General features: G+C 29.8%; 3 protein-coding genes across 3 annotated transcripts; 2 read left to right on the forward strand and 1 right to left on the reverse strand.

Annotated features, from left to right (window-relative positions):
• Window positions 1–2,455: 2,455 nt before the first annotated feature.
• On the reverse strand, window positions 2,456–3,803 carry LOC107010620 (F-box protein At1g61340-like). The gene is made up of 4 exons (XM_015209898.2): window positions 3,647–3,803; window positions 3,292–3,516; window positions 3,090–3,164; window positions 2,456–3,012 (listed from the first exon to the last, which is right to left on the reverse strand). The coding sequence occupies exons 2-4, from the start codon at window positions 3,475–3,477 to the stop codon at window positions 2,764–2,766; spliced, it is 510 nt and encodes a 169-aa protein (XP_015065384.1). The 5' UTR covers window positions 3,478–3,516; window positions 3,647–3,803; the 3' UTR covers window positions 2,456–2,763.
• A 9,342-nt stretch (window positions 3,804–13,145) lies between these two features.
• Window positions 13,146–14,641, forward strand: LOC107009346. Its single transcript, XM_015208662.2, has one exon. The coding sequence runs from the start codon at window positions 13,612–13,614 to the stop codon at window positions 14,383–14,385; it is 774 nt and encodes a 257-aa protein (XP_015064148.1). The 5' UTR covers window positions 13,146–13,611; the 3' UTR covers window positions 14,386–14,641.
• Window positions 14,642–18,689: 4,048 nt separating this feature from the next.
• LOC107012038 (external alternative NAD(P)H-ubiquinone oxidoreductase B2, mitochondrial) lies at window positions 18,690–24,719 on the forward strand. Its single transcript, XM_015211759.2, has 11 exons — window positions 18,690–18,860; window positions 19,012–19,145; window positions 20,381–20,660; window positions 20,919–21,125; window positions 21,268–21,518; window positions 22,421–22,640; window positions 22,734–22,838; window positions 23,269–23,541; window positions 23,641–23,762; window positions 24,048–24,167; window positions 24,260–24,719. The coding sequence occupies exons 2-11, from the start codon at window positions 19,057–19,059 to the stop codon at window positions 24,345–24,347; spliced, it is 1,755 nt and encodes a 584-aa protein (XP_015067245.1). The 5' UTR covers window positions 18,690–18,860; window positions 19,012–19,056; the 3' UTR covers window positions 24,348–24,719.
• The last annotated feature ends 373 nt before the right edge of the window (window positions 24,720–25,092 follow it).

Below are 25,092 nucleotides of genomic sequence, written 5' to 3' on the forward strand. Positions count from 1 at the left end.
GAGGACCGTAGATAAGGTGACGTGACACCTCTCTATGGCTTCCATTTGCATTTAGCTTTTTCTTTTTTTTTTTAATAATTTTTTTACAAATAAATATTTTATTAATGGAGGATCATTTATAACAAAAATTCTTCATATTTTATTTATTTATTTATCTTACTTATAATAAAAGGAGAAACATAATTTATTTATTTTTGATTTTTTAATTTAAATTAATTATTTTATTATAAAAATGTATTACTTTATTTATACAAATAAATATTTTACTAATGTAGGAACATTTATAAAAAAAACACTCTCTATAAATTGTTTATTTGTTTATCTCTCTTCTAATCATGAAATTATAATATATTTTTTTACATTTTAAGTATTTTTATTTTTATTGTTTAATTTATTCACTAGGCGTTACAACCCATGACTTGCCCCTCTTTAATTTTTACTTTTAATAATATTCATAACTCTCATAATTTTTATGTCCATAACCTCCAAATTAAATTTGTAAGTTTATTATGTCTTATGGTATTCCTTTATTTTGCCAATAAATTCATACTAGTTTCATGAAGATTCACATTTACAATTATCCTTTCTCTTTTCATCATATAGGTTTGGTTTGTAACAAAAAAGAAGTACATGAAGGTAAGAAATATTTCATTGCAAATTTTTATTTTTTATTTTCTTTATTTTTGTCTATATAAATTCGTATTTGGTTTGTGAATGAAACTAACATGTAACAAAAAAAACTACATGAAGTTAATAAATATATCATTCTCAAGTCCTTGTTTTTTCATTTCCTTTATTTATCTATATAAATTCATATTTATTTTCATGAAGATTCACATACAGAGTTATAATTTATCTTCTTCATCATACTTGTTTGTGAATTAACTAACATGTAACCAAAAAAAGTATATGAAGCTAAGATATATGTCATTCTAAAGTCTTTCTTTTATTTTTATGTACTTAGACATGCTTTCTTTAATATATTTTTGTTTATGTTTGTATTATAATTTATCAAGTAAGTATGATTAAAAAATCTCTGTAATTCTTAATAATGTGTTGTCCGTATGCAATTGTTCTTTCTAATAGTTAGTTTTTCGGATATAATATAGTTTGATTATAATATTTGTTAGATTTCAAGAAATGATTATTATTTAGTATTGTCAGTACTATTGAAAAGATAATATACAGATATATTAAATATTTATATTTTGTTCTTTCTTTTGGCATAATTATTTTTAATCGGTATATGAATTCAGTTGGTTGCATATAATGAAGAGTTTGACATATGGATCAAAACACGGTGGCGAATCTCTTTGCAAAGGAAGATGGTAGAAGGAAAAAAACATGAAGCATAATTAGAGATTATTTTTTTACTTTGAATTGTATTAGCAACTTAGTTACTTTTATAGAGTTTTTTGAATTTTGATTTATATAAATAATTTAGCTAAATATATTATATTGTCAATGATAATAATTTGATCCTTTATTATTCTACTTTCTCTTTGTTATGAAAAAAATTAATATAATTATTTTATTTTAGCAACAACAACAAAATTTATGATGATTATTTTCACTTTTATTATAATAATAAAAAATAATTAAAAATAAAATATTATTTTCATGATGTCATTTTTTGCGTATCTAACAATCTGTCACCGTTCTTTTTTGCTTTAAAATGTATTTTTGATTTTTATGTAGTCACCAACATTTTCTGTATTTTCACTCCTTATTTTTATTTATTTATTTTGCAAATAAAAGCAATACATAATTAGTAATACATTTATCATCTAATAAAATTATACATTTAAATTATTTATAACTCATGTCTCTTCATCTTACTTGTAACGTTTGATATTAAAAATTATTCATAACTTTTATATGTTCATTTTTCGTAAATCTTATAAATATTTAATTAATGCTTAAAAAATTATAATAACCAAATGTAATAATAAAATAAAATAAATCAATTTTGTTTTGACGAAATCAAAGGTTTGAACAAAACATTAATACTTCTACAAAAAATAGAGAAAATTAAAACATACAAAATATTTCAACTAATACAATATATTGTTATTTCAACATATTAACTCTTATTTCACTTACTTCACCACGATAAATATTTTATTCTAATACATACGTATACAAAAGAAATAAATATATTTTATATGCTTAAAAAAATCTATGATATCACAAACAGGATGAAATATTAATATTATTTATATATTCGATACTATCTATAAATTATAAATTATATAAGATAGACAGGTATTGTTAGACATCTATTTATTATTAAACAAAAGGAGTAGCCAAAAATCATTGCATTTTGTATTCAAAATTCAATCATTACTAAAGTATTTGAAGTCTATATAATTTCATATAAACACTCAAAAGTCTCTAATAATAATTTTCTTTAAAAACCCCATCCCTATACACTTGATTAATGGAACAATTCTTCCCCATAATTTACCAAATACATTAAGATGCATAACATCACAAAACTATAAAGCAATTACAAGTTTAAATTAAAAGTGGAAAGACAATTCTCATTTAAATTAACTAAATGATACACAACAATTACTATATATTGTTATGTACACAACCTAATTTTTATGACATAAGAAGCGCCAAAAAAGGAAGGCCTTCAAAGAGAATCCCCAAAATGAACTAACTAATCTTCAATGAAAGGATTGAAGAAATAACACTGGCAACTATTTCTCCTAACTAGTGACTAAAAAACCTATGATTTCTACAACAACAATACCTCTAAAACTCATCATTCATCGGCATCCAATTATCATCGTCATTATCATCATCGTCTTCTGATGCAAACAATGCAACAGAAATATCAGCAATTTTCTTCTTGCTTAACTTCAACTTGCGAACTTTCAATTGCCTCGGAGCATTTGGTGCTTCAATGTCATTGAATTCGCCTGAATCATCAATTGCATTCTTGAAACCAACCGTCTTTTTTGGTGTTGCATACTCAAAATGCAGCTTTTTTGCAATCACAGTCTGTTCATTCCACCAAAAGAACCATTAATGGTATTAAATTCAATACCTTTTCTGTAAAAAAAAAAACCCTAACTTACCGCCTCTCGAATTGCCCTTGATACATGAAACAGCCTCTTCAAATCATCATGATCAACTCCACACAGTACCCTAATCTGCCAAATTAAGTAAAATTATTATAACAATAAAACAGAGCAAAATAAGCTGATCATTGAAAAAAACATCTTCCCACCATTAACATCAACAATTACAATACACTCAAAAATAGAATTAATTACTTACCAAAATATCTTGAGGCAAGTCTTCAATTGGAGACTTTTCGTGATTAAAAAACGAATTATGACTGCACACTTTCTTCATATGTATTGTAGAACTGAAATCAACATCCACTATAACTCTCTTCCTCCCAAACGAACTACTTCTCACTAGACCCGACCCGTAACTTCCACATTTTTTCCCCAATGCCATCTCCCTTCCTCTTAATCAAAATCAAAAAATCCGCAAAACCTGATTATTATTTGTTCACAACAGAACCAATCAGAATTACCCAAATCCAACCAAAAACTCTTGAAATATAGTAATTAAATTTAGCAGTTCCAAATCAGTATATATATATACATATACATAGAAACATTACCTTCAAATGAAGCCCTAATTTGGCGCCGTCCGATTGAAATAACGTATATTCTTCTGCCGCCTTTTACTTTCTTCAAACTTGTACACCAACTTCCTTATATACAAATATTCCTTTTTTTTCAAAATAAATAAAAAATAATTTGATCTTTGCCTAGAAGGCACTCGAATATTCCCATTAAAATATCTCTTGGGGTTTGTGTTTTTGAATCTGATGAAGAGGGAAATGAAAACTAGCCGTTTTAAAAAGGACACGTGGCAGTACATGATTGGTTGAAGGAGAGAGAAAAGGTAGTTTGGATGACGAGGGAGTGTTGATCGGTTCCATGTCAGCAGATCAGTAACTTATCTAACACGTTTCAGTGGATGTTACTATAATCACCTGACACGTGTTTTAGGGTGAATGAGATGCTTACACGTCATTAAATGTAGAGATACACGGTGAGGATTTTATTGACAAGTACATAGGAATAATTTATAGTGAATGGTCTACTAGATCCTTCTTAGAGAAGTAGTCTTAAAAGGCGGCTGTTAGCTGTTTTAATTTTTGTGTAGTTTGAAAATTTTAAGGAGTTTTGCAAAGATAATTGGAGGATAGTTTTTTAAAACTTTTTTAGTTAAGGATGGTAAGTATATACCTTGCGTTATTGGATTATGCGTTATTTAGTTGGAATTTTTTTCGTAAATGATATATTTTTTTAAATAAAATAAAAATTAAAGTTTGTATATGTTATATTCGACCTAACCTTTATTATTTATAGAAAATAAGAATTTGTTGTTATTTTGGTAAAGAATATATTGTTGTTCGGTTGTGTATCAATTGATTTGATTTGATTTGAAATTTATCGATTTATTTATTGATTATTGCTTTATAGAAATGTCCATCCGCTATAGAATTATTAATATATTAGTTTGTCGGTAATTTTTTGTTACCGGGCGGGTTAACCGTTAAGATTAGACAATAATTTTTTTTTATTGAAAATCACTTTAAAATAAAGTAAAGAATCAAATAAAACATGCAAATGAGTTCACAAATTACATTTTCTTAAAAACAATCATCTTTTTACATTGTTGAACAATCAAGAGTTTGAGGCAAAGACAAATAAAAGTAGAAACAAACTTTAAGTCAAAGAATTTATATACAAATGGTATAAATATAGTTATTTAATTTATTATCAGATTATCGTTAATCCAATTATGAAAAAACTTCAATCCTTAAGAATAGATAACTTGATAACAAAAAAAATTAAAAACGTTATTAAAATCGCTATACTAACAAATAACAACCCATTATTAATTTGAATTATCAATTTTGATTTGATTTCAACCATCATGTTTGATTAGATATTATATTCTGTAGCTGCTCAAATTGATTTGGTTTATAAATTGTTCGATATTAATACAGGTCGCCTTGAGTAAAATATAATCTTTAATTTTACGATAAATCTCTCTCATAAAAATTATTCAAGTAGCTTCAAAATACTAATAAAAACAATTTAATACTGAATAAATTTATATAAGGCAGATGAAATAAAGGCTCTCATTCAAATTCTAACCATAAATATGATAGATTTTCAGCACCCAACAAATATATCCAAAATTTAAAGCTAAGGTTTCAGTTTTTTAAATGTCCTCTTGCCTCAATTATTGTTGCAAATTTAGTTCTTCTCTGACTCTTTGAGAACTTCATATCTACAACTTATATATAAGTGGCAGTAAATACATGATCGAAGGTCAATATGTCTATTTTAATTATGTGCTTATTTATATATTTAACTATTTGGTTCTGGATTAGTTTTATATTTCAATTCCAAGGTATGAAGTTCAAATCTTGTCAATATCATTTTTTATTTTTATTTTTATTTTAGCTTCTTTTTTTTCCTGTAAATCAATTACTCTCTCCGTTCACTTTTTATTTGTTTTGTTACGCTTTTCGAAAGTTAATTTAATTAATTTTTAAAATTGAATTAGATTATATTGACTTGATATTTAAATCAAAAAACTTAGATTCAACTAGTTATATATAAGTGGCAATAAGCACACAGCTAAAAGTCAAGATGTCTGCTTCAGCTGTGTGCTTATTTACATACCCAACTATTTGACCTATTGGATTAGGCTTCATATTTCAACTCCAAGGTAGGGTTCAAACCTTGCCTACATCATTTTTATTTCTGTTTTAATTTCAGCGTTTTCTTTCCCATAAATCAATTACTCCCTCCGTTCACTTTTTATTCGTTACGTTACGCTTTTTGAAAATCAATTTGACTAATTTTCAAAGTTAAATTATATTACATTAATTTGATATTTTAATCAAAAAATTTAGATACTCAAAACTATATTGCAATTTTTTGTATATCAATATGATGAAAAAATATATTGCAAAATGTTAGTCAATTTTTTTATGATTTGACTTTAAAAATGGAAAGTATGACAATTAATAGTGGACGAAGGGAGTATTATTTCGATAATCAAAGACCTCTACATCTCTAATTGATTTACGAGATCTTCACATTGAAAATTTGTGTTTTAATTAGTAGAGGTCTTTGATTAATTTCAGCTTATTTGTTGATTTGAGGCTTTTGACATTTCATATACGTAAATATATTTCTTATTTATATTTTAATTGTTTCATCTTAACAACACAAGATACAACCAATATGTCTGCTTCACATGTGTGGTTCCACGCGATGATTAACAACATATTGACTCTTGAAATTTTATTTGTGTCATATATATTGGGACAAGAAAAATAATATTTATTATTTATAATTACATAAGATACTATAAATTACAATAATTAATAACTTAAAGTATTTAAAATCATATTATAGTTTAATTAACTCTCTAAATTTTATATGTATCACATAAAATGGAATAAAAAATAACAGATATTAGGCCCGTGCTAGCACAGGCGCATGTGTCTTGTAGTACTTATAAGCCTGAATGAACAAATTTCTCCATCACTAAAATTATCGACTTCTCCAACTAAAATAACATACATATCAACATGATAAAAAATTTCGATATATTATTTAAAAGATGATTTTTTAATGATTCTCTAGAAACTTTAAGAACATAAGAATACATCTCACTCATAAAAATACGAGAATGCTTTATTTATCTTTTAGCCCATCGAACACACAATCAAGATGGTGAAACTAAAATGTCTAACCAACTAAGTTGAGTGCACGTTTATGTCAACGAGTGAGATTCAATATAAAATATATGCTTGTGTGATATTTTAATATTAATAAAAATATATTATATGTATTATATATTATATTGTGTCTATTGGTATACATTACATTTGTGTTTCTTTACCTCATCAATTGTGGAAGAAACTGACCATTATAGTTTTTAGTAACTTATGCAACCACTTACTCTTCATTTCACCCATCACTCTATCTTTATGTCTCGTAATTTATATAACATTGGAGTCATTCATTTGACAAATTTACTACTCACTATTTTCTTATTCATCATATAAATAGTGTGGTTTTCTTTGTGTTAGGAAGAAGTAGAAGAAGCAAGAGATGCACCAGAAAATATGGAGTACTGAAAAAGATGAATATTATTATATTGTGTATATTGAGTTAGTTTAGTGAAAGAGTGAGTTGACACAAAGAAAATATTCTAAGTTTTCAACTATATATTACTAAGCAAAGAGAGTAATTATATTTTGAAGGAAGGTGTTCTTGTTGTGGAGATTTGAACTATTCAATTAATCTAGAGTTGTTTGAGTTGTACAACGTTGTTAGACTGTTATATCAAGGAAAGGACAAGTCAAGAGTGATACTGCTGTCAGTGAACTTGAATCTCCTTAAAGAGAGTGAGATATTCACGTCTCAGCCTAAAGATTTGTTTTATTCATTTTAATTCAACTTTAGTTTATATTATTTGTGATATATTACATCAACAATTTTAAGCAGACTGATCTTTATATTAACCAAGTTTCCACTTCCACTAGGTATCTGTTGAAGTGGGCATTGGGATAATGGCAAGTGTTAGTAATTTCCACTTCTACACAAAAAATCAAGAAAATCGTGCGATTCTAAAAGTTAACTTTCGAATGCAAACATATGCCTAAATAAAAATGGTGGAACTATATGTAATGTTCCTCACCTCATTACATAAGTTCTCAAAAAGTTTTTTGAGAATATTTCTTTGGGGTGCTCCAAGGCGCCATATGTATAGGTTATACACGAAAAATCAAGAAAGATTTGTGATTCTTAATGTAAATGCAAAAAATATATCTGAAAAGATTATGGTACTATACGTAATGCTTTTCCAATTTATTACGGAGGTTTTCATAAAGCTTTTTCAAAAAAAAAATAATTGATGGTCTGAAGTGTCGAATTCATGAGCTAATATACAAGAAAAACAAAGTGAGCCGTGTGACTCCTTAAAGTTGGTTTGTCAATGTGAAAATATGACTGAAAAAAAGATGGTATGGTATTAACACTTCCCCCAACTCATTACAGTGGTCCTCATAATTTAGAATTTTTTTTGGGTGCTCTGAGGAAAATTTTGAGCTAATGCATAAAAAAAATAAAAAAAAATAAATGCGAAAATATGTTTTAAAAAATGGTGGGACAATACGTAATGTTTCCCCAATATATTAAGGAGGTACTCATAAACTTGTTTAAAAAAGATGCTTCGAATAGTCGGATCCATGGTCTAGTATAAACGAAAAACATAGAAAGTAGCAAAATTTCTATAAAAATTTACTTGTAAATGTGAAAATATGCTTGAAAAAATAGTGAGACTGTACATAACGTTTTATATATAATGTACAAATATCCCCTCAATCTATGCTCAAAATTTCAGATACATACTTATACTATACTAAGGTCCTATTATCCTTATAAACTTATTTTATAAATATTTTTTTTTCCTTTTCGTCCTATGTGACAATATCTTGTGAATCCATCGTGTGTTAACATTATTTTAAAAAAATTAGTATCACGTAGGCCGAAAAGAGATAGAAAATTATTTATAAAATAAGTTTAGAAAGGTAATAGGACTTTACTATAGTATAAATATGTCTCTAAGATTTCAGACATAGATTGAGGGAGTACTTATATATTTTTTCAATAACTTTGCTAATTAAAAGCGAAATCAGAAATCAAAGTAAGAAATCGAGAATTTCTTTGGAGATATATTTCTTCCTTTTAAAGAGAGCTTGCCAAGTAGAATTAAGTTATTACTTTAAAATTTTACACTTTTACTTTAGTATATACTCAATGTTTTTTAGTTTAATATTTATGTAACTTTTTTAAATTTTATAATCTATAAAATTGAGCTACATAGTCCAAACTAATAAGTATAAAATATTGTGAATGTTATGATGACACTTAATTACGTATAGGTAGAAGTTGACAGTTAGAGGTGGATAACTGGAAACAGCAACAAATTCACTGTATCGTCCAAGTGAATCAATATTTAAATTAACAAAAGAATAAAGCAATATAAGTTGTTGTGCCAGTATTGGTACACCCCAAATTAAAAGCACTTTTCTAGACATAAATATTAGCAATGCTTCTTCAGCTCAATTTTACTTGTCATAATTTGCTATAAATAATGGTCCAAAATACTTATTTACAATAGTTTAGAAAATTAAGTCAAGAAGAATTATTGTGTCTATTTCAATTTATTTTTCTGGCTGATTTATTGAAAATTTGGTTTCAAAAAAGATATATTCGTTCTTTCCCCTTATCTATTTATGGTTATGCAAATCACGTGCATGGCTACAAATATATTCCAACTTTGTCGTTTCGATATAGGTATACAGCTTGTTACACGCTTTTCCTAATCCAAATTATTTGGGTGTATTGTTTCTTTAATTTATATGTTCGCTCGTTCATTTTTATTTGTTTATTATATAAAAAAGTATCAATGAAAAGCGAAAGTTGTAATATTTTATATTTCACTAACTTAAAAATTTCTCCATGAAGTTGATAAAATGTGTCTTCTAGGCTTATTGATTTATTAAAAAATATATAAAGTGAGATCTTTTTGTCAGCCATTGACGGATCCACGATTCAGTATTTTTCTTCAGGAGGTTCGAAAAATAAAAATATAAATTGAAACTATAAAGAAAAATAAATAAATGTTGTTGCAGGATTCAAATCTGGGACATGCATCTTAATATTCAGGGGTCTTACCATTGAACCATCTATTTTTATTTGTTATTAAGGGGGTTTAACATTTATTCATCTATAGAAATACAGAAAATTTACCTTATATATATTATGTATTTTTTGTCGAGGATGTTTGGATGAACACCCTAGACCCAACGTGGATCCGCCCCCGGGTAACCCCAAAATATTATTTTATTTTTGTATATAGCATGAATTCTCTCTAAGAAGTATGCCATGTGTCCTTCATATAACATCTAACTTTTTTTTTTTAATCTCATCTTGTCTTCATGATGCTATTGTGAATTATTGAAGAAATATCTTCTAAATTAAAATGGAATCTTTTATTTGACATTTTTTTCTTCATTTTTTTTAAGAAAATATAATTCAGTTAGGCAAAGGAGCTAAAGTAATATTTAAGAGGGAGAAAGAATATATAATAATAACAGAGTATAAATTAGTTATAAAGGATCTTATCATTACACTTTATTAGTATTATTATACATATAGGAGTTGATAGTTAGAGGTGGATAACTGGAAATTCACTGGTTCTTGCAAACTGGAAATGTGCATTATTCTAATTTCTAGTGGAAATGAAGCAATATTAGTATAATTAATTATGTAGTGCACGGTAGACGTACCCAAATTAAAATAAGCAGCAATGCACTATATATATAAAATGACACAGTAACACAGGACATGAAGTGTTTAAAATAAATACAATCTAACTAAAACATATTAGTAAAAATTAATATCAATTTTAGTGGGTTATCGATGAGTTCAAGCTACTACTGATGTTTAGTGGAGTTTGCTTTCGACAAGATGTATTCTTTTCCCTAGGGACACCTTACCTATTTATGTTTATGAAAATCACGTGCACTGCAACAATAACTATTTCTTCGGTTAGTTTTGACATGTTCTTTAAGAAATAATAATTTATATTGATATGATTACTTTACCATATTAGTTACGCCTAATGTTTAGTGCTTGAAAAGTGATTTGAGAATAAATAATTAATAATAGGGTTAAAACATGGAAAAGAATTACCACTCTCTTCGTTCCTTTTAAGTTGTCATGATAAGATCTGACACAACTCTTAAAAAAAAAAATTAATAAGAGTATTGTTTGATCAACATCTTCCTTATTAATTTTTTATTCTGTATATATATATATGTCTCTTAATTCTAAAATAATTAATATTAAAGACAAAATTGAAAAATGATAATTAATTTTGTCTTGGTTTAAATTGACAACTAGTATTTGATAATTGATATATCAGTACTGATAAATGCCTACTGCGCTATATTACATGCACCTTTTCTTTGTCTAAATTTGTATAATGTAAATGATTGATGAATTTAGATGCACAACTAGTTAAGAGAATTAGTCTACATCATATAAAAACCTATATCTTATTTGGATATATTTGACAAGGGCATTTTTTAATTAAGAATTAATTTTATTACTGTTGTCATATAATCAAAACCATTGTCCATTCCTTCCATAGTCATTGACATTTTAGGAGGTAATTAACTTATTCCAAATCCAAATCTTGACGGGCTTTTAATAGAAATCTTTTTAGGATTAAGAGTGAAGAATTGAAGACCATAAAGACATATTTTAATAGAAATCTTGTTACGTATCTTACCATTAATTAAGAATTTCATATTGTGTATTGAGAAAGAAACACTTACATATATATATATATATATATATATATATATATGCTACTAGATGCACTAAAATAAGGAAGGAAGCGAGCGATATATGGAGAGAGGGGGGGATCGAGATTTTGTTATGTATCTCATTTACATGCTAATCACACTAGATACATGTATTTGTATGTATCTGGGATCTTAGATACATACGAGAATGATAAGCGGGATAAAAGTGAGACAAACGAGATTTGTAATATATCCCAAATACATATGAATCCACTTGGATACGAATCATAATATCTTATGATTTTCAAGACGACATCTTGCCTACTCATCATAAAATGTAATAAGCGTTATACATTGTATAATGAATACTTTTTACAAAGTTATCATTGGCTTTTTGGAAGTCGAAATCAAGAAAGTAACAACTCTAATTTCCCATAATTTTAAGGAGATGAGAACAAATTGATTAAACAGGGGGATGTACTGTATCAACCATAGATTAATTAGTTGCATGCATGTTTGTATAGTAATTAAGTGATAATATTATAACAAAAAACAATTTAGGCTTCTAAAAGCATGATGAAACATTGAATTAAGTAAATATATCATCTCAATTAAAGTTTAATTAACATGATTAGGAAAGGCACCTAACTCTTACTATTAGATATTAGTATTTCATGCCTAACTCTCTCTTCCCCACAGACAGAGACACAAGGACAGCCCCTCACTTTACAAAGAGTCCATAATCTTCACTCATTTTTTCTTGAAAATCAAATCCACACTTCCCACTAACCCCATACCCACAAAGCTACTTCCTGCCTTTTCCCTTTTTATCTCACTTTCTTTTTCTTGGCTTCTCAAGCGATACTGAAACTCACATTAAAATTTTGATAAAATTAAATTCGCATTAAGAGTCAAAAGTGCTTCTAACAAATTGTTATATCTAACATCTTGAATCAAAGATCTCAAATTAAGTGTAAAAAGATCTTATTCATCTTAACACAAACTAATTTATTGATCTTTTCTAAGTCACTTATACGTACCTTTGTACTCTCGAATTGAGCAAATTTAATATTTTGGACTTCATTTTTTTTTAGATAACCTTAAAATATTATGAAATATATATTAATAATAAGTTTAGATTTAGTGTTACAAAAATGTAATGGTTATCATTGTATGTAACTACATCCATCATATTTGACTTGACTTGTACATGTACAATATTAGAATAATAGAGACAGAAATTTCATTTTAATAATAGTAAATAAAGAATGAAAGTGTGCATTATTTGAAGTGATGTTTATACAATATAATGTTCATCAAATAAATAAAGTATATATATATAAAATCATTTTAATATATATTTAATTGATGACTATGATTTTTTTTTTGGCGCAACCTATGTTCAAAGCCCTTATTGTCGGGGTGCATTTTCGGTTGGTTAAAATAAATTTCTTTAAAAAAAGAAATTCTTTAAAAATAAAAAAAATAATTTTTCTAATGAAAATAGAAAAAAATAAGTTATCTAATTTTCAATTCAACCTACTCAACGTTTCAACCATCATTTCTTGACTATTTTACCTCCCTGAACCTTGAACCGCCACTCCTCACCTAACACTCGTAATATTTTACTAGTTTACGTATAAATGCTCTTAAAATATTTATTACTTATTTATCAAAAAAAAAACATTAATTCTTGAAAAAATTATTTATGCTCCTACCAAACACATCCCCCAAGTAAAGTCTTCAAAATCTGACTACCGTAAAGACAAATTAGTATCGATGCTGAATTATTAATGAGAATAGACGAATCCGATCCGTTACATTATATCTTCCTTAAATATAAATACAGCACCACATAGAAGCACGTATTTATAGTAAGTGCATTGGAACTTTTTTTTTTTTTTAATTTCTCATTTGGTGCTTCGAATCGATTATATAGAAGCATATATTCATATATTTATAGTGTGTGCATTGCATTCAATCACTCCAATGGAATCCCCATTCTCTTTTGTCGATCTTCTTCCCAAATTCACTTTAATTTCGTATTAAATGCAGGAAATTATAAGGTCGAAAACAAAATTATATCAAATCCTCCATATTCAGTGAATGCAAATTCAACCTAAATAAAAAGAAAAAGCCATATTTTCACTGAATCACTTCACAACACCATGGAATCTCAATATCCTTTATTCTCCACCATTGTTACTCTCTACACTATTATTTTCATATATTTTCCAACTATTGCTGCTTCTCCACTCATCATTTCAACCTCTCTTCTGTTACTTTCTCTGCTCAGACTCGGTGCAGCTCAGAGAATTTCACAGAAGAACAACAAAAAACCCGAATTCGAGATGTTATGTCTACAAAATCCGCCTGAGTTTGGTGATAGTATCAAGTGTGAGAATGATTTGGTGCTTGACCCGGATCCGGACCTGGACCCAATTGATTCTGATGTGGATTCTTCCAATTGTGAAAAGTATTCGGTGTTTGAACCGACTTTGGAACAGAGAAACGAATCCAGTGTGGACACAAGTTGTGAAGAGGATTCGGTTCTAGAACCGGAATCGAGACGGTTTTATGGGGATTGCTTTGTGGAGTGGAATGTGAGGGCGCCATTGGAGGTGATATACGAAGCGTATGAAGGAGAAGAAGACGGGGAATATACAGAGGAGAAGAGAGACGAAGAGTTGAGGGTTATTGAGAAGTATGCTTCGTTGTCGATGTACTACCCGGAAACGGATACGGATACGGATAGTTCGTCGGACGGGGATTCACCGGTTATCGGGAACTGGGATTCGCCGGAGAATGTGTGTTTTCAGTGGGACGACGAAGATAGAGAAGAGTTGATAGAGATTGAATTGGATTGCAAGAGAAATAGCGAAATCGAGGAAGAGAATCTAATCGAGATTGATCTAAGTCCGGCGAATTTCCCGGTGAGATAACTCGCCGACGGGAATATAGTGTTGGGTTTTAGTTAACTGTAATTAACTAATTTTAACGATATTAAAAAAAAGGCTTTTTTGGGGATTTTCTATTTTTTACTTCTTTTCCTATTTTAGAAAAAAGCCTAAAAGAGGTTTGTTTTGCGTAATTTAAGTGTGTATTAAGCCCTTAACCCAATGATATATTGATGTGATAAATGAAATGACGAAAAAGACCTTACGAGTTTGATTTTTTCTACAAATCAAATCTCTAATTTTACCTTTTTATTCATTTGGAGAAGATTCGTATAAAGTTGTGTTATCTTTTTCCCTCTCATACAGTTGGACTTTGCAGAAAGTAATGGCATGTGAATTTTCAAAAGTTGCAACTTTAAAAAAAAGTTCATGAGATTTTTGAATGAAAGAGATTTGACTAGAAAAAGGTTACTTTAATTCATTTTCTTCGTTTTTGCTTTTCCATTTTATGGTTAGGAATAGAGTTGAGTAAAGTAGTTTTCTAAAGGGTATATATGAATTTACTATTTTAGTTAACATATTCAAAGAATTAATTATTATTTCTTAGAATATATGTCAAATTGATACTGAATACTTTTTTCGTTCGGTATTATTTGTCATGATTTTTATTATTAAAGTCAAACTATAAAAATTTTGACTAATATTTTAACATGTATTTTTTCATCATATTAATATGCAAAAAATTACAATTTATAGTAATTTTCATGTAGTTTTAGGATATTTATTTATTTTTTGTTTAAAATATCGAATTAATGTAATCTAATTTATACTAGTCAAATTAATTTCTAAAAAATGCAACATGACAAACAATACTGGCCGTATGGAGTAAGTATTATTGGAGAAAAAAAATATTAATCAACAGGGAGATTTGCCAGTAAAATCCAAACAAAATATATCTCAAAATAATACTCAGGTATTTGATGCAAAAGAGAAAGATATTATTAATATGATTTATTTATTTTTTGGTTTTTTTAAAAGTAAGTCAAATCATTGAAACTTAACTCAGATCATTATATGGTTATTTCTATTACAGTATTAATATTAACTAATAATAGTATCATATGCAATAATATATTGCTTGATTATACACTCCTAGCGATCACTATCAAATGATGACATGTCTGCCTAATTCTTACAATGATTGTTATTTAATTCTCAAGAAAATGTCCTCCTATGTTTACTTAACAATTTAATAAATAAACAAATGCTATAACTCGCAATAGGCTAAAGTACTTCACCATCTGTCCACTTTTATTTGTGGTGTTATACTTTTTAAAAGTTAATTTTACTAATTTTTAAAATTAAATTAGGTTACATTAATTCAATATTTTAAATGACAACTTTCACATATAGCAATAAAAAAATTCATATTTGTATGCTATAGCAAAGTTTGCATAATTGCGCTCCATAACAAATATAGAAATTGTATAATTCGCTATACATATACAGTTGAAGCAAATTGTATAAAACGAAGTGTATAAAACAAGAAAGAGAAAGACACTTGATCAGAAAACTATATAAAAACGAAGTGTATAAAACGAATTGTATTATTATAAGTATATAAAATGATTATATACAATTTGAATTTGTATAAAATGAGAAAGAGAGAAAGACAAAAGAAACTTGACAAGGAATATACAATTGAACCGAATTGTATAAAACGAGAAAGAGAGAAATTAGATAGAATTTGAAAATTGTATAAAACGAGAAAGAGAGAAAGACAAAAGAAACTGGGCAGGGAAGTATTTTTATTGTATAATTATAAATGTATAGGACGAAAATATATGTACTTGCATGTATATATACAATTTTCTAACGCTTTATACAAACAGAAACGCAATTTATACATTTCGCTTCTGTTTGTATAAGTGAGAAAGGCGAGGGTGGCGAGTGAGATTTGAGAGAGTGGCGAGCGAGATCTGGAAGAGGGGAGAGAGGGGAACAAAAATATATGTTTTATACAATTTTCTCTACTTTATACAATTAGAACCAATTTTTATACACTTGTGTTTGTATAAAAAGTGAGGAAGCGAGCGAGATATTTGGAAGAGATGCGCCTGACAATTTTTTGCAAACGTTTGCTATGGAGCACAATTAAATCAAATCCTACCTACACTATTTATTTTAGGTTATTAATTTGCTATTATATACAATTTTCCCTATTTTAAATAAAAAAATTTAATATTCAAAAATTACAGATAAAATACTATAAATTACAATTTTGTACATATAAGTGGATATAGGTCTCCGATCCATGAGCTACTTTTGTTCTCCAAGCCCAAGTTTCCTTATTCAGTTGGGCCGGGTTGACTTGTTTGCACAGAATATCCAATTTAGATCAACTTGGACAACTCTAACTTCTTCCATGAAGCTTAAAAAATGATAATAGCACTTGGAGTTTGGACTCATAGCTAAAATAATTTTTGAAAAGTTAACGATCAAGAATATATTTGAGTTATTATTTTTCGAATTTTGTAATTTAATTATCAATAATTCACTTAGAGCCTGTTTGGTTCAGCTTAAAAGCTGGTCAAACTGACTTAAAAGCTGGTTTTTGACTTATTTAGCTGTTTGGCAATACTCAAAATAACTTATTTTAAGTTAAAAAAAACTTATTTAAGCCAAAAGTTAAAAGCTGGGCTAGGGGTGTTTTTTTTTTTTTAGCTTATAAGCTGTTTTAAGTTGATCACATTTTTATCTTTTTGCCCTTAATATTTTTATACAATCTCCAAATTACCCACATAACCCTAACATCTCTTTCTTCCATTTTTCCCTTTTCACGTTTGACATAGCAACTTCAGCACTTTTATCCAAACGCATAACTGCTTATTTTAAAAATAAGTTTCAGCACTTTCAAAAGTACTTTTTTAAAGCTGCTTTTATTAAGCCATCCAAACGGGCACTTAGTGGCTAAATAGAAAAACGAAATAACAAATAATTAAGATGTGAAACATGCAAAAACATAATATTTCTAAATGTATCATTGATTTTTTTAAAAAATCTTATTATCTTAAATGCGTCATGACTATTTAAAAAATGTAATATTTTTAATTAATGATAAATTGAAAATGATAAATTTGAGAGTCTCTAAATGTATAAATTCACCAAATCTTTTTGGAATGAATAAAAAAAGAAGTGTGACACAAAATAAAACAGAAAGAATATGGTACTTAACGAAGGAATAACAATTTTGTCTTTTTTTATCGAACAAAGTTGAAGAAGCAAATACACTAACTTATATTTTCTTTTTTTTTGTTTTGTTTTAATTTAATTTGATCAAACTTACATTTTCTTTTTTTTTCTTTTGTTTTAATTTAATTTGATCAAGAATTCTTTTGTAAATCATTATCCATCCTATGCCCTTCTTTGGAAATGTTTAAAATAATCTATCAGATCTAATACTCTCCTAGTCTAATAATAGTTGTTCACTATTGACTTGACATATTTTTAAAAATAATAAATAGTAGCGATAATATTACCGACTTTATTAAATTTAATATTTTAAAAAATATATTAAATGACAAATAATATTTAATAGTACAAATACAATAGACATAAAATATAAATTTTTTCCAATTTTTTAAATTAAACGAATATTATTGGACAACAACAATTAAACAAACGGAGGAAGTATTGAATTAGACCATCATTACGAAAACCCAAACTTTCTTCTTTCTAGAACATGACTATAATCACTTCATCACCTAGATCTTAGGAACCCCAAATCTGATTTTGCCTTTTATTAAACTTTGAATCTAAAATTCTCCAAGCTGGCGTCATAACTCATGATACATGTACCTAACTTTATTTTATTTAAATAATTAAGAAAAAAAGAGCTTCACACAAATAAGAAATTAATTAAAAGTAGTATTAGCCGTCAAATGAGATGAGGAGCCAACCTAACCTAACCCGTCGGTGATATTCGCATTCTTCACGGCTTTTCCTTTCCAAATCAAATCTCTAAACCATGCCAATTAAACGCCGCTCCCAATGATTCAACGCTATGCTTTGTATTTGTTGCTTATTATATAATCATATTAATTATTATTTATGTAAAATTAAAATATAATAAATAATATTATTATACGAATAAATAATTTGAGACGAACAGATATACAGTGATTAAAAATAACGTGGAGAGGAGGACGGAAGGTGCAAGTTGGAATGTGCTGACTTTTTGACGGAGACCAACAGAGCAAAAATGCGCTTAACCTTCCAAAACACATGTGCCTAATTCTTGGGCGACACGTTAAGCAAAGACCAGCGCTGCTCTAAGCTGGAAAGTGGAAAGTATTAGAACTTACACGACTCATTTTAACTATTCACATTCCCATTTCATAGGGAAAAAAAGAAAAGAAAAAAGAAGCCTTAACCACGTTCCCTTCTTCTCATTGATTCTTCTCCATCTTCACATTCTCTTTCAACAACTCACACCACGTTCGCAACAGCAACTCTCTCAGGTACATATTTTTTTTTTGATTATTTTGATTTCTATTGCTCCTGAAGTGAATTTAAGGTGATATTTATGAAAATTTTGTAGCAGTAGTGGTTAAACTGTTTAAGTTTTTGAAGAATTAATGGATGTTTTTTTGGTTTAATTTCTATTTACAGGTGAAGAGAAGGTTGCTAGGTGAGATCGCGTAAGTTGAACGCAAAATGCAGAGAGTAACGGTGATTGAGAGATTTTCTAAAACTTTCCGTGATAATCCTTCCCTTTCTAAGCTCCTCATTGTTTTCACTGTCAGGTATATCTCTTTCGTTAATTTTGGTATGGTTACATATTTCAATTTGATGAATTACTAGTTTGTTTCATTTAGTTTTCTGATTTTTAGCTACTGTGAAAAAAAAATACCTATAGATGCTTGTTGTTGATGATATGAAAGCTATGTTGAATTTGTATGTGAAGGAATAAGGTGTTGGTTACTTATGACACGCAGTTGTAGTATGATCAAGTAGTTTCTAGATATAACTATTTTCAGATCTGCTAACTAAAATTGTAAATGATCGCGGTCTTGACGAAATGTTCTAACTGCTAAGTGCATTGATATTTTGTACAGTAATTCGATATGGTTCTACATATTAATTCTTATTTAATAGTTTTCTACTCTACTATTTACTCATAGTCATATTACTAGGCATGGATTGCAGAGCAAGTACCTCTGTCTTTGTTCTGTTTCAGTTACTGCATTGCCTTGGTGATCGAATTAGAAGTAAGCATAGTCATGCAATCCTAATTCCTATGTACAAGTTTATTGTAACTTAATTATGGGTTGATTCAATATTAAAAGCATTTTGAATCAGGATTGCTGTAAGATCAGATGATTAATACTTCATGATCAGGCTATAAGTGTTGTTGTCATATAGTTTTTTCGGCACAGGGAATGCTAAATGTTTTACTATAGAGATCTTCAAGTCAAGATAGAGACATGTAAATCAAAGATGTATATAGGATATAGAGCAGGGAAGTGGCTGTGAAAGGCAGATGGCTGAGGACTGAGGCTGCAAGGGTATATAAGATGAGATATATGTTAGGCTTAAGCTCCCTCCGTACTGTACTAAAATCAGTAAATCTGGCATGTCTTTTTAGTGCATCCATTTGAAATCCTTTTGTATAGAAGTGCTACAAAATTGTATATTTGATTAATCTCTACTTATTTCACCTTATATATGTGATATTTCTAAGCATGTTTTCTTGTCATCTATGCTCGAGTAGAAGATATATCTTTGGGAGCAATATGATGATGCAGTTAGTGCAAGTAGAGTAGAAAACTTTCATTACTAGTGCTTCATAGGAGTGTACTTTATTATGATTGTTATTTCTTTTTGAACTTGGTCTGCCTTCTTGTTTTTTTCCCAAAAATCACCAAGGGGCAGTAGTTTTTCTCCATTCTACCAAATTCATGGATACTTTTCTATGCAGCCCATTATGTTATCTGTACAGTGAGTTTGCTCTATTCTGACCCTTCCGTATAAATGATAGTGGTGGAGGTCTTGTGGCATACTCTGAGGCAGGAAAATCGAATGACAATTCAAATGCTGGAGAATTGGTTGAGGCCAACAACAGAAAAAAGAAAGTTGTTGTCCTTGGAACTGGTTGGGCTGGAACCAGTTTCTTGAAGAATCTGAAGGATCCTTCATATGATGTCCAAGTGATATCTCCAAGAAATTACTTTGCATTCACCCCTTTGCTTCCAAGTGTTACATGTGGCACAGTAGAAAGTCGCAGTGTTGTTGAACCAATTCGTAACATTATCAGAAAGGTTTGAAACAATAATTTTAATTATAGCATTTTGTTTGTGTTTCATTTTGATTCTTCAATACAAAGCCTATATAAGCACCTTCACATAATTGTTCCATTGGATAAACCCTCACTGAAGCACAATGTATTCATTCAACTATGCCGACATTCTACAAATATAATTAATCCATTCAACTTTTCTGTCCATATTATGATTATTAAGGCTAAGTTACTGAAATATCATGTTTCCTCTGATATTAAGTTTACATCCTCCTTGCAGAGATATGCAGAGGCCTATTACTGGGAAGCTGAATGTATCAAAATTGATCCAGAAAACAAGAAGGTATATTGTCGATCAAATCTAACCACCAACGGAAATGGGAAGGAAGAGTTTGCTGTAGATTATGACTATCTTGTCATTGCCACTGGAGCCCGTGTAAATACATTCAACATTCCTGGTGTTGAAGAGAACACCTTCTTCTTGAAGGTAATCCCCGTTATACCATCTGCAAGTTTGTGATACCAAAAGCTTAGGAGTTTGACATAATTTATTTAAGATTAGCTTGGTGACACATTTAGCTCATGCAATACATTGGTCTTGACATTTACATTGGATGCTCTGTGTTCAGGAAGTAGAAGATGCTCAAAAGATCCGTAGAACGGTTATTGACTGTTTTGAGAAAGCAAGTCTGCCTACCCTCAGTGATGAGGAGAGAAAGAGGCTGCTTCACTTTGTTATTGTTGGTGGTGGACCAACTGGTGTGGAGTTTGCAGCGCAGCTTCACGACTTTGTCAATGAAGATATAGTTAGGCTGTACCCTAAGGTCAAAGATCTGGTGAAGATAACACTTCTTGAGGCAACAGATCATATTTTGAACATGTAAGACCACACTTCTTTTACGCATTCCTCTAAAGGATATTTCATATGCATGCTCATACATCATTACTTGAACTACCACCTACTGGAACTTGGAAATATATAGTAGTATATACTTTTACTATCCCGTAAATAGAAGTTCTGGTGGAGTAATACCTCTTTGAGGTGCAAGTTTAAGGATGTGATAGAAGTGATTCTTCATGTTTGGCTTTCCAATGATGCCTAGTGATGGATATTATCTTCTCTACAGTTTCAGTTTCTGGCTCTTGATTGAGCTTATTGTAAATACAGACTTTGAACCCAAAGGCTAGTTTCTTCTCTCGACATTAGGATGTGATACCTGGCATAGGACATTATGCTGTTGAAAGACACACCAAGCAAAGGACATTTTGGCTGCTAGCCCTTGTTTAACAGTGCTGGGTTTATTGAAAATAATTTTCAGAATGAGCAAAACAGAAAATTATCCAGTTCTGTTCCTTTTCGTCTTCTCTTTTTTTCTTTCTTTCTTTTATTTGGAGGTAGGTGAAGTAAATCAGGCTGCTTCTCAGCGGTATACCTTCAAAGAACTGACTAGTAATGACATACTAAAATGGGTAATATAACTTTGTAAAGAAGTTGAAACAGAGCAGATTCACCATTTTATTCCAAAATCTAGTAGTTTATGCAGATCTTTTCAGTAGATGCCTTTTTGTTGTTTGGTAGTCAAAATTTGCAAAAGAAATTGGTGATTCATTAGCTCAGACATCTAAAGTCGTAAGTTCTGCTATGTGATTGGTGATGCCTGAGCAGATTCAAGTATTTCTAGTTATGCTGCAACCGTTTTAACTTGAGACATGCATCTTCTATTATGAGCTCATTTTTCAATATCACTTGTGTTCTGATATTAATCTGTTTATCATTTATAGGTTTGACAAAAGAATTACTGCTTTTGCTGAAGAAAAATTCCACAGAGATGGTATTGATGTGAAAACAGGGTCAATGGTTGTGAAGGTAGGAGAAAAAGAAATTTCTACCAAGGATGTTAAGCGTGGAGAAATAACTTCTATGCCTTACGGAATGGCTGTCTGGTCTACTGGTATTGGAACTCGTCCAGTAATTATGGAGTTTATGAAGCACATTGGTCAGGTATTTTGTCTTGTTTAGTGGAGCTAATTTAATGCCTCTGTCAAGCTTTTGTTGGTATTTATGTCAGTTATATGTAATACTATTTGCTAACAGGGAAGCAGACGAGTGTTAGCAACTGATGAGTGGCTGCGTGTTGAGGGACAGGAGAACGTATATGCACTTGGTGACTGTGCAACAATTAACCAGCGCAAAGTCATGGTAATCTCACTCACTTCCTGATCACATTTCTTTCCTTGTACATATTGGGTAGTCATTCTATCCAGCATTCCACTAGAATGTGCTATTTGTGTTCATCTATTATGTTAACCAGTTTGAGTAGATAGTAGCATCCAATTTCATCTTCTTTTTTACCTTGATGGCAATACCGTTGAAGCTTAGCTAGGAAATATATACAATCCACACTCCACACAGGAAAAATTCTCACTTTACTTCATTTGATTAAGAAGTGGTATGGAGCAGACAGTGATTTTCAGGGTACTTGTTTGATATTAGCAGTACTCTTTGGTTAACTAACATAGGGGACAGTCAGCTTCTGACAAAGAAGAACTTGTTTGAACTTTGAATTGACATTAGATATTAAATTGTGCAAATACTGATCTTTGTTTCACAAAATGTTCTCATTGTTCAGGAAGATATTGCTGCTATATTTCAAAAAGCAGACAAAGATAACTCTGGAACACTTACAGTCAAAGAATTTCAGGAAGTCCTTAATGACATATGTGAAAGATACCCGCAGGTGGAGCTTTACTTGAAAAATAAAAAAATGCGTAATCTTGTCGATCTCTTGAAAGAATCGAAAGGTGATGGTGTTAAAGAGTCAATTGAGGTGGACATTGAAGAATTTAAATCTGCTCTGTCCCAAGTGGATACTGATATGAAGAATCTTCCGGCAACAGCTCAGGTATTATGCAGACAAGATTACCGGTGTAGCTTCTATGTGTTTGTACTGGATGGACAAATGTTTAAATATCTTATGTCGTATGTGCAACGACTATTTCAGGTTGCATCTCAGCAAGGTGTCTACTTAGCTAAATGCTTTAATCGTATGGAGGAATGTGAAAAAAATCCGGAAGGTCCTCTTCGGTTTAGAGGAGAAGGCCGCCATCGCTTTCACCCATTCAGGTAGAAGTTGGATTTGTCTGATCATTTTGCACCATCTCTCTGTGGGATCATGTTCCTCAGACCAACATGAGTGAAGTGGGATAAAGTAACACAATTTTGCTAATGGTGTCATGCAGTATATTAATTTTTGAAACAAGTATGCTTAGAAAGCTTGTCTTGAGTATGCACACAATCATTAATGGGAAGGAAGTATAAACAGGATGAATGGGACTAAAGCTCTGGATTGTGATTTTGGCTTGAAAAAGTTTCTATATTTTTTAACAGCAGTTTAAATGCTTGTTCCAGGTACCGACATTTGGGACAGTTTGCACCTTTGGGAGGAGAGCAAACAGCAGCACAACTTCCAGGAGATTGGGTTTCAATTGGTCATAGCAGTCAGTGGCTCTGGTATTCTGTGTATGCTAGGTAATTATTCCAAGCTTCTGTCTTGTTGCTTCTCCATCAACCTTCATTTGATCTTTTGGATATATCTGATAACCATGTTTTTGGATCTCCAGCAAACAAGTCAGTTGGCGTACAAGGGCATTGGTTGTCTCTGACTGGGTAAGACGGTTCATATTTGGAAGAGACTCAAGCCAGATTTAAGGTGTTACGCCCTCGACATTTCATAGGAGCTCCAGTGGATTTATCTTGAAATTCCATTAGGCTGTTACCAAAAGTTTCTTGATGTGAATCCTAACGGATTTGTTTGTTTAATTCTTTTACCAAACAACTTGGGATTGGTTGTTTGTGGGTTTCCTGCCATTACAATTTTGCAGCTACACGAAGTACTACACCATAGAGAACCCAATTTTCTATAATTGCATCATAATAAAGGTGAAATGAACATCTATAGGAGGGATGTTAAATTGTAAGTTGAATTATTCCATATATTGCTCAGGTGTTCTATTTTGAATAACATCCGGCTAAGCCTTTTAATGACACAATGTTTACTTCAATGGAGTATAAGTTTAGGTATTTTTTGGTTGAAGAATTAACTAAATCATTGCTGCTAAATGCATGTCTAAATGTGGTTTCTTGTTGCTTTTGGTGTGTGTAAATATTGCATGAGCATTTTTAGTAGCATGATTTCCTTCAACCGATGAAACTTGGCAGGTCTTTTTCTTGACGGTTCTGTCCATGTATGGTGTGTGTTGTTAGTGAAGTCACCCATCTGTGTAGCATTTGCATTGATTATGCTTATTTATGATCTTTGCTTCTTTGAACACTAGATGTCCAATAAAGCAAGTATCGACTTGCAATGACCAGACTACAGAGTCGGTTATTATAGATAAGAAAGTATATAGACAAGAAAACATTCATGAGTACTGAGAATTGCATAAAAGTATAT

Source organism: Solanum pennellii, chromosome 2 (assembly GCF_001406875.1).
Source record: "Solanum pennellii chromosome 2, SPENNV200".
Taxonomy (NCBI): domain Eukaryota; kingdom Viridiplantae; phylum Streptophyta; class Magnoliopsida; order Solanales; family Solanaceae; genus Solanum; species Solanum pennellii.

Coding starts and splice junctions, on each gene's coding strand:
- LOC107010620 (XM_015209898.2), bottom strand. CDS start 3,477: ATGGCATTGGGGAAAAAATGTGGAAGTTACGGGTCGGGTCTAGTGAGA. Junction 3,165..3,291: donor ACTTGCCTCAAGATATTTTG/GTAAGTAATTAA, acceptor TTAATTTGGCAG/ATTAGGGTACTGTGTGGAGT. Junction 3,013..3,089: donor CAAGGGCAATTCGAGAGGCG/GTAAGTTAGGGT, acceptor TGGAATGAACAG/ACTGTGATTGCAAAAAAGCT.
- LOC107009346 (XM_015208662.2), top strand. CDS start 13,612: ATGGAATCTCAATATCCTTTATTCTCCACCATTGTTACTCTCTACACT.
- LOC107012038 (XM_015211759.2), top strand. CDS start 19,057: ATGCAGAGAGTAACGGTGATTGAGAGATTTTCTAAAACTTTCCGTGAT. Junction 23,542..23,640: donor ATCTTCCGGCAACAGCTCAG/GTATTATGCAGA, acceptor CGACTATTTCAG/GTTGCATCTCAGCAAGGTGT. Junction 23,763..24,047: donor CATCGCTTTCACCCATTCAG/GTAGAAGTTGGA, acceptor TGCTTGTTCCAG/GTACCGACATTTGGGACAGT.